Here is a 10,937-nt window from a genome sequence, read left to right as displayed (position 1 = left end):
CTAACAAACACATGAAAAGATGCTCAACATCACTCATTATCAGAGAAATGCAAATCAAAACCACAGTGAGGTACCATTTCATGCTAGTCAGAATGGCTGTGATCCAAAACTCTACAAGCAATAAATGCTGGAGAGGGTGTGGAGAAAAGGGAACCCTCTTACACTGTTGGTGGGAATGCAAACTAGTTACCCACTATGGAAAACAGTGTGATTTCTTAAAAAACTGGAAATAGGACTGCCTTATGACCCAGAAATCCCACTTCTGGGCACACACACCGAGGAAATAATAATTGAAAGAGACACGTGTACCCCAATGTTCATTGCAGCACTGTTTATAATAGTCAGGACACAGAAGCAACCTAGATGTCCATCAGCAGATGAATGGATAAGAAAGCTGTGGTACATATACACTATGGAGTATTACTCAGCCATTAAAAAGAATACATTTGAATCAGTTCTAATGAGGTGGATGAAGCTGGAGCCTATTATACAGAGTGAAGTAAGCCAGAAAGAAAAACACCAATACAGTATACTAATGCATATATATGGAATTTAGAAAATGGTAGTGATAACCCTGTATGCCAGACAGCAAAAGAGACACAGATGTATAGAGCAGTCTTTTGGACTCTGTGGGAGAGGGCAAGGGTGGGATGATTTAAGAGAATGGCATTGAAACATGTATAATATCATATATGAAATGAATAGCCAGTCCAGGTTCGATGCATGATACTGAATGCTTGGGGCTGGTGCATTGAGACAACCCAGAGGGATGGTATGGGGAGGGAGGAGGGAGGGGGGTTCAGGATGGGGAAAATGTGTACACCCATGGCAGATTCATGTTGATGTGTGGCAAAACCAACACAATATTGGAAAGTAATTAACCTCCAATTAAAATAAATAAATTTATTTTAAAACATAAAATAAAATAAAATGACATGGAAAATGACTATTTCTATTTAAAAGTATATATGTTTATATTTAAGAATGTGTTATCAGACACCAAAATCATGGCTTTGAATTATAATATTAAAAAAAGGTGAATCCCATTTGTCTCTTGAATTCATTTTTCTGTCCACACATAGGTGTGTGAGTTACATGTGATTTGCATGAATAAGGTACATGTGAGCATGTACTTAAATATGCAGGTGAGCATAAATGTGCTTATGAAAGTGTGGATGATCATGGAAACAAATATACAATAAAAGTAATTAAAATGGAAATTTAAAAATATGAATTATAGGTTCATGATTGATTCTCCCAATGTTATTATTCCTGAAATCTCATTTTGTCAACACATTTGCTTCCTAGACTTAAAAAGAACTTGAGAAAGGATGTAAAAACATTTTTATTATTGTTGACATAACAAGTCAATATTTTCCCTAGCTTGATATGACCTGTATGAAACCATACTGTTGTACATACATAATTAAAATATATGTTTTATTGAAGATTTTGCTTTCCCCACAGCCATTTTTAGGTCCTATTTTATTTGTTACCTTTTTATTTTGTATTGGGATAGCTGATTAACAATGTTGTGATAGTTTCAGATAAACAGCGAAGGGACTCAGCCATACATAAACATATATCCACTCTCCCTCAAGCTCCCCTTCCATCCAGACTGCTGCATAACATTGAGCAGAGTTCCATGTGCCCTACAGTAGGCCCTTTATCCATTTTAAATACAGCAGTGTGTGTGCATCTTCATTCCAAACTCCCTAATTATTTCTTCCCCCTCATTCCCCTCACCCCAGCAACCATAAGCTCATTCTCAAGGTCCCCACAGCCTTTTTTAAGGCTCTCTTGACCTCTTTGTTCCTCAGGCTATAGATCAGCGGATTCACCATGGGAATGACTATGGCATAGAACACAGACGCCATTTTGTCTGTGCTCATGGAATGGCGGGAGCCGGGCTGTAGGTACATGAAGGCGCCTGCCCCATAGAAGATGGAGATGGAAGTGAGGTGGGAAGCACAGGTGGAAAAGCCCTTCTGATGTCCTTCAGATGAGCGCACCCTCAGAATGGTGACAAAGATAAACAGATAGGAGACCAGGATGACCATAATGGTAAAGATGATATTGAATCCTGCCAGAATAAAAAACACCATCTCACTTCTGCTGCTGTCTGAGCATGAGAGAGCCAGGACTGGAGTAACATCACAGAAAAAGTGATCAACCACATTGGATCTGCAGAAAGGGAGACTGAATGTGTTCCACGTGTGCATGGAGGCCTCGAGAAAGCCAAAGGCATAGCATCCCATGACCATCCAGGCACACACCCTTGCTGTCATGATGTTGCTGTAATGGAGTGGCTTGCACACTGCTGCATGACGGTCATAGGCCATTGAAGCCAAGAGAAAAGTTTCCACAACAAGAAAGCCAACAAAACAGAAAAGCTGAGTGGCACAAGCATTGTAGGAAATGGCCTTGTCTCCCACGAGGAAGCCAGCCATCACTTTGGGAGTGATGGCTGTGGAGTAACCAAAGTCCATCAGGGAGAGGTGGCTGAGGAAGACGTACATGGGAGTGTGGAGACGAGAGTCCAGCAGGATCAGCGTGATCACCCCCAGGTTCCCAACCAGAGTGAGGAGGTAGATGAGCGTGAACACTAGAAAGAGTGGAATCTGTAGTTGTGGGTCATCAGTTATCCCAGCAAGAATGAACTCAGTCACGACTGTACTGTTCTCCATGGGCGTTATTTATGCAGTATGAAAATGCACTATATCAATGAGAAAAGAGGCTTCAGGTAGTAACTGAGCTCAGAACCATAATTGCATTCAAGTTATGCTTTATATCCAAATTTTCTGAATTTAACATGGGCATAAGAACAGAGAGACTTATGCAAAATCACTGCAGAGATCTGTTAAAAATGAAATTTGTTAGGGGAGTTCCCTGGTGGTTCAGTGGTTAAGACTCCATGCTTCCAGTGAGATGGTGTGGATTTGATCCCTGGTTGGGAATGAAGAGCTCATATTCCACATGGCATGGCCAAAAAAGAAAAGTAAATAAATTAATTAAAATTAGATTTGCTATCCTTCCATTCAGATTTTCAAACAGAATATTCATGCAATAAAATAGATCACTGTAATTAATTCAATTCATTTCATTGCAGTTACCACTGGTGTATCAAGAGCAGTATTTTATTCTAGTAATACAAATTTTAATATATCATGTTCAAGACTTCAGTAGTCTCACAGGTAATAGGGTACATAGAATGAGTAATTCCCACAGAGTGGGATACTGTAGAAACTCCTCTATAAAGAATAAAGACATCAGAGAGCAAAAGTTTAAAGTGTAAGTCCAGACTAAGAATATCTGAGTGCAAATTCTATCTTCACCTTGCATGAGATGACCGGGTATTGCTTAATATCACTTGGCCATCATTTTCCCCTTGAACTCATCAACAGACAAGTGATCATGCAAACTGGCGTTGTAAGCTTTTACACGTTATGACTGTGCTTAGTCACGCAGTCAAGTCTGACATTTTGCAACCCCATGGACTGTAGCCCACCAGGCTCCTCTATCCATGGGGATTCTCCAGGCAAAAATACTGGAATGGGTTGCCATACACATTATGACTAGGACAGAGTTATTGGTCTATGCATTGATTACAGGAGTGAATGTGGTAATCGAGAAATTCCAGATAACTCTGAAATCAAACATCCTATATGCTCACTCATTCATCTGTCTTCTTTCTCCAAATCCTTTCACTTTTATATTCTGTCCATACTTTCCTCCACTCTTTCAAATAATAACCCTCTTTCACTCAAGTCGTGAACAGTGCAGCTATGCCAAGTAAGAATCGATTTATTTTCTGAGTCATCTTGTGTATTAACTGGGGTGTCTGAGCCTAGGTTTCTCCTGTAAAATGGAATAAAGAATACCATCTGGCACTTAACCAGATTCAATCAATATAGATATTCTTACTGTTAGAAGATAGTGACAGAATCTGTCTAGGGACCCAAAACGTCAGTGAGGTTAAGGAAAACTTCCATTCAAGCATGAAGTGTGGGGTACTATGTTTTCTCCCATTTCATTTTTCTGTGCATTAACCTCATTAATCTATGCAGAAGTTAATGACAGCTTGGAGCAAGGTGATAATGAACGAAGTAGTGAAAATAATCTAGTTATCAGTGTGATTTCAAAAACAGAGCTTGCTGGATTTCCTGGTATATTCAGTGGAGGACATTAGAGGGAACAGTGTTGATTCCTGTTTTTTGAACAGTCCTAGAGGGAATGGTGTAGAAGAAGCAGATGTTTGAGAAAGAACAAGAAAGATGATTTCAGATTAGTCATGGTGAGTTTGAGATTTAACCCATCTAACTTAGAAGGGTTGCATAAACAATTGGACTTGTTGCATCAGATTTTATTAAATCAAAGTATATTGGCAAATGCTATGGTTTAACCTTCTCATATTACATGAAATCCACAAAACTAAATGACATCACTTAAGGAAAGAGATTGGAGGACAAAAAATCAGGCTATGCTAATGTTACAAAGTTAAGATCATGGAGCAATACAGCTCTCAGAGGAAGAAGGAAAAATTGTCACCACTGAGATGAGTGCTAGGGAAGTCCTGTCCCTGGACACAGTTTTCAGTTGGGCAAGTAGGTTGAGGGAACTTCCAGGGGAGAAGTTAGGTGTATACTGGTTATGCTGATAACTATAAATTCCAGAAGGAACAGTAGAGTGATTTCAGGAGTTGGGCAAGAATGGCTGTTGGGCTAGTTTCTTGGTGAGTGACACACTGATAAAGGGAATCGTCTCAAAGTAGGCGATGATGACCAGCCTATGAGCCTGTGGGGTGAAAAGGGAGGGTGAAGGTCTTGACGGAAGCCTCCTGACGCTGCTGTGGGTGTTAGGGAGGTCACGGGAAGGCATTATTATCTAGAGAAGATACCCTCTTGTTTATTGTTTACCTAAGTCAATACTCATATATTAAGTAGTTAAGTAATGTTAGTCACTCAGTCATGCCCAACTGTCCATGGGATTTTCCAGGTAAGAATACTGGAGTGGGTTGCCATTTCCTTCTCCAAGGGATCTTCCCAACCCAGGGATCGAACCCAGGTCCCCTGTACTGAGCTACTGTACCAACTGAGCTACAAAGGAAGCCCATATGTTAGATGTCCATAAATCAGAGGAGGAAGAATATACTGGAAACATTTCATTTTATTTTTTTACCATTTCTCTTCTCAATAATGTGAAGGAGTGTGTCTTAATTAGGTATTTTCTTACAAGGGAGACAAAATAGTTTCAGGCACATTCTTGTAATAACGTTAAGATAAGAATTATAAAAATCTTTGACTCATGTATTGACCTTTTAGCAGTCTTTCTTTAAGGATTTTTATGGATTGGATCAGCATATATTGGGTATTCAGGACGTAATTAAAAAGTGCACAAGAAGCTATGTGCCCTCAATTACAATTCAAATTTATTCTTCAAAGAATAACAGGGGTTTCAAAACTCCCATGAAGTCTTCAGCAACTCCTCCTCTCTAGACAGTGCCTTTCCGTTATAACCTATGGAGCGCCTTTGATCACTTTGTTACTCATATTTGCTTTATCCTAATTTAAGTTGCATCCACAATACAGATCATCTATACTGTATAAGTAAAGAAACTTAGTGAATTAAACTATGAGAGTTAAAACTACTGACTGCTTTCTATTTTCTGGACACCATATTACATTGTGCATATCTACATTGAATCATCTCCCAATCTTGGGAGATATTATTCCCATTTCACATATGGGGAAACTGAAGCTTGCTGACAAGGAATTACACACTGAAGTCCATAAAACTAGCAAGTAGCAGAGCTGGTATTTGAAGTCATGTCAAAGCCTGAGATCTTGATCACTAAAACATATTCTCCTAATATTTTGTATGTAATCTAAACTCTCTATCCCAGCACTTGGCACAAAAAATTGCTTATTATATTGGCTTATTCATGAGTGAGATGATTTACTGAGTTCATCATTCACAGGCAATGCAGGAGGTAAAAGCTTAGCTTTGGGAATCAAACATACAATTAGCTAGTGGCAATTTGCTTAATACACTATCTTTCAGAATCCCAGCCAAGTGATATGGACTATATCCACACAAATTCCTCTCCTCTCTCTCCAGAAAGAAAGATTAAAAAAATAAATACTTCTACACCTAAAAGTTACATAAGTTTTGAGTAACCTCAATTAATACGCCACACAGAGTGCTGAAGTTTGTTCAGTTATTCAGCCAACATTTATTCTCTCTCCAAGTACTAAGTAAGTGCTTTCAGTATATCCAGTTGTGTCCTAATTCCAAGGTTTACAATGACATAAATATATATATATATATATATATTCCATCAGAAAGTGTATAAGATGAAGACAGTTATATATAATGATCATTATTATGATATATTCTTATTCTTTATTCCCAAGGAGAGAGCATCATTTCTGTCCCTCAGGTCAGTGGGATGGTGCCATGATCTAATTTACAGTCTAGTTCACCAGGCAATATATCCAATAGTTAATAAGTCTGGGTGCCTAATGCCAGCAAAGCTTCAGACGATAACTGGGGGACTTCCCTAGTGATCTACTGGCTAAGATTCTGCACTTTCAATGCAGGGGGCCCAGGTTTGATTCCTGGTTGGGGAATTAGATCCCACATGCTGCAAACAAAAGTTCACATGCAGCAAGGAAGGTTAAAGATCCTTGTGCTACAACTAAGACCTGGTGCCGTGAAATAAACAAACAAACATTTTTTAAAAAAGAATGAAACTGCAATCCAGGTTTCCTCATTCCTGTACATTCTTCTTTCTGATGTGATTTTTACTCCTTTTCTTTCAGTGCATTTTTACTACGGGTTTGTTAGCCTGAACGCCCCGCATTTATCACTCTCTATCCCTGCTCTTTTCATAAATACTGTCACGTGCTCTCCAGATTTTAATCAATTTTCCAGTTGAGATGCAAAGACATTGGAATTAGCCAATGGAGCTAAAATTACCAATTACCATACCCCAAAAGAGGACATTTTAAAAATGAGAAAGGTTTAACAACTTGTTTAAATTCTACAAAGTCAAGCATGGGGAGGCAGAGACTCAGGACCCTCTTGTTTCTTTTATTTGTTTTAACAAGATAAATGCATATCCTCCTTAAGAATTTCTATGGTGTTGGTGACACAGTCTCTTATTTAAAAATTACAGACACATAGTAACATTCCATTCAAAATGTTCAGTATTCAGTTATGAATACATAGAGATGGAAACAGGTGCCTTGATGTATTTTCCTGGTTCCCTCTGCCCTGAAAAATTTATACAGATTGCAGATTTAATTGGATGCTTACCTGGCTCCCTGGACAATGAACAGGCAAATTCAACACTTTCACATATGAGTCTCAAATCAGAAATTCAGTCCATAAAAGAAAAGAAACATTCTACTGAAATGTTCTGAGTCTTTGACCAAAGGAAAAAGTTCTTCACAGTAAACAGAGATTTTGAAAAAAAAAACAAAAACAAAAAACTACTGAATGGCAGAAAAGTAGTTAACATGACTTGCACAGTAAGAGCTGCTGATCTTTCTTCTTCTTCTTAATAAATAAATCACTTAATTTCTTTAAGCCACTATATATTCACCTAGAAAATGGAGATATTAGAAAGGCAGCCCCAAACAACACCCTCCCTGAACGACTACTGCTTTATGAGAAAAGAGAATCCTTGTAGTGTCCTGAAAATGGGGATCATCACAAAGTCAGGATCATTTGCCCTGGTCAGTATTGCAGGCTCCCGGTACGTCTTGGTTTGGGTAAGGCCATCATGTCTGTTAGACAAGTATTGACAATCATTTAAATGAATGGATGGTCAAGGGGCTCTAGCACTTGGTCTGTTACCTATAATATAAGGCCAAATGGAGTTATTGGAAACTGGAAGAGAGAGAGAAAGTTATAAACTCATGGACTTCTCAGGGGACAAAGCCCCCATGAGGACAACAATAGGCCCTAATCTCACTACTGGAGAACAGGTAATGGATGTGTCTGTAGGAATCCAGCTCTGCTTATTGAGGGAGGTCATAAGTGTATTAACATAATGTGTATTAATTCTCTATGACCATGCTAACATCAAGTTACATCTTTATTTCTAGGGCCCAGTATTGACATAAACATGGGAGGCTAGGGAGAGAGGTTGCCATTAAGCCAAATGAATCCCAGAAAGAATTTCATGCCTTATTTCATCTGAAACATTTGAACTATTGGTTAGAATTAGCATTCATTCAACTGTGTATTGGTCCCAAATGAGTTTAACCATAGTCCTAGACTTGGGTGTTCATATCCAAGCAAAAGAAACATGTGCTTAGTCCCATATGGTTTACTGGAGAAGATGAACATGAAACAAACTCACAAAGAAGGATATGAAATTATAAATAGATAAAAATCTACCTTAAATTGACAGGCCAGAATGTTCTCTCAGGAGAATCAATATCTCAGCTAATACATAAAGGATGAATAAATGTACATAGGAAAAACTACACAAAGTGAAAAGCTATGGTAAAGATTCAAGTTGTCAAAGAAGTTGTCAGAATCTAAATAAGCCAGAGGGATTGCCCATAGTAAGCAAGACATGTTCCTTGGAAGTCTGTTTTCAGTGTCTGTCACAGAATAAAATTCAAAAACAAATGCAAACAAACAAAAATGCTCATCTCAAATGTCAAAATTATCAGGAGGACAACTAAAATAGATTAATGAATGTAAAAACAAAACAAAATGATCAGGTGGAATGACTGGTATGGGTTGTAGGAAAAGCATGGACAACTGGTAAGAATAATTCAACCTTTGTCCTAGATAAAGGAAAAGCCATTGGGATTGGCAATTAGTTTCAGATTGGAGTACATTTTATTCTCACTAATTAGGAATCTGTATCATTGTGTACCAAGTCATATCCTATTTCTCAAGGAGAACCCATCATATTTAAAGTTACTCCCAACAGCCTGTGAGTTTTAAAAGCCCCAGTAGAGTAATTCCTAGGATTTACCTTGTGATTTTGGGGTGTTTAATATCTACTCTATTGAGAAACGACCAAATAGAATTCTCACACACCAAAGTATTCCGGCTGCACATATCTTTCAGTAAATATTAGACTAACAATGTTTGGTGTTTATTGTTTTTGTCCTGGTAGAAACAGCTCTACTCTTATTACCAGAGACGCATTAGAATCTTTCTTCTAAGTTCGCGGTGCAGACTATCCGTATAGCATCAGACATATGAGCATATAAAGTGCAAAGAGACATAACTAAATTCAAACACCAGGTTCTACGCTTTGTGCTATGAAACCTTGAACATTTTCATAAGGTTAACCTGATGCTACTATATACATCATTGTATCATAATATGCTTGGAAGGTAATTTTTATGTGTTATATCATTGCAGTGCCTAAAGTGATAATCACTTAAAAATGTTATTATGGTATTGTTATTCTTTTATTAACTTACAAAGATTCCTTAAGAACACACAACATATTAAAACCTTTTTTCCCAGAAATACAGAAGCTTACATTTTAAACTGGAATATTAAAAATGCATACAAATTATTATGTTGCAAATAAAATGTGATGATTATGGTCAGAGAAGCACAAATGAGGTGCTATTAGCATTTAGAACGACTGTAGTGTTGCCTTCATTAGCAGTATAACGCAGATATATGTGTGTGTTGGGGAGGGGGCAGGAGGAGAAGGGGAAGGGACGACCGAGGACGAGATGGCTGGATGGCATCGCGGACTCGATGGACGTGAGTCTGAGTGAACTCCGGGAGATGGTGATGGACAGGGAGGCCTGGCGTGCTGCGATTCATGGGGTCGCAAAGAGTAGGGCACGACTGAGTGACTGAACTGCACTGAACTGACGTATGCTATGGGCTTCCCTCGTTGCTCAGCTGGTAAAGAATCCGTCTGCAATGTGGGAGACCTGGGTTTGATTCCTGGGTTGGGAAGATCCCCCAGAGAAGGGAAAGGCTACCCACTCCAGTGTTCTGGGCTGGAGAATTCCATGGACTATACAGTCCATGGGAAAAGGGTCGCAAAAAGTCGGACACGACTGAGCGACTTTCACTTTCACTTTTTCATGTATGTTATGCCAATAACATACATAATATAATATATGGCTGCTGAACATATATGACAAGCTTACCTAATACTGCTGGCTGCTGCTAAGTCGCTTCAGTCGTGTCCGACTCTGCGCGACCCCAGAGACGGCAGCCCAGCAGGCTCCCGCGTCCCCGGGATTCTCCAGCCCAGAGCACTGGAGTGGGTGCCATTTCCTGCTCCAAGGCAGGAAACTGACAACACGAAAGTTAGATTAAAGAAACAAGAGCTCTACAGAACTGCTTTAAAGAACACACTATGAAATTTAAAATAGAAAAATGTGAAAGCACTTTTACAGACAAATCCTGTAAAAATCTATAAGGGACCCTTCAGGAACCTACGTGCATACCCAAGTAGTGCCATGGGCAAGCTAATAGTTGATACAGCACTCGTAAAAACTCCCGTGGAGACATTGTTATGATTGCCTTCTAAAAAGGAGAGAGAAAAAAATAAACACGTTTGAAAAGTTAGGTAACTTGGGAAAAACACAAAGCAGAGGTATATGTGAGAATTCAGGCCATAGAAATACTAAGTATTAATATTACATTTAAGCTGTATGCTGTTCTGCTAAGAAGGGTGTTCATACACAGTACAGAACAGCTGATACATGGTCAAAAGTAGATCACAATAAGGCTACTTGTCTCAAAATGTGCTTCACAGAAATCCCTTTCTTCAAGATGGTAATATTTTTTCAGCTGTTCACATCTTTAGCAGCATTTGGTGTTGTCAGTGTTCTGGACTTGGGCCATTCTGAAAAATGTGCAGTGTTCTTTCATTGTTATTTTGATTTGCATTTTCATGATGACCTAAAAAGTAGAGACTAACTTAATTTTAA

At 38.7% G+C, this 10,937-nt stretch overlaps 1 protein-coding gene across 1 annotated transcript; it reads right to left on the bottom strand.

Annotated features, from left to right (window-relative positions):
* On the bottom strand, positions 1,743 to 2,687 carry LOC102189331 (olfactory receptor 5B12-like). The gene has a single exon (XM_005690324.2). It carries the CDS (start codon positions 2,685 to 2,687, stop codon positions 1,743 to 1,745), a length of 945 nt encoding a protein of 314 aa, XP_005690381.2.

Source organism: Capra hircus, chromosome 15 (genome assembly GCF_001704415.2).
Source record: "Capra hircus breed San Clemente chromosome 15, ASM170441v1, whole genome shotgun sequence".
Lineage (NCBI taxonomy): Eukaryota > Metazoa > Chordata > Mammalia > Artiodactyla > Bovidae > Capra > Capra hircus.
Note: the sequence above shows the minus strand (reverse complement) of the source record. Positions and strands in the feature narration are given on the sequence as shown.

Excerpts from the sequence above, each read along its gene's own strand:
- LOC102189331 (XM_005690324.2), bottom strand. The coding sequence starts at position 2,687 with ATGGAGAACAGTACAGTCGTGACTGAGTTCATTCTTGCTGGGATAACT.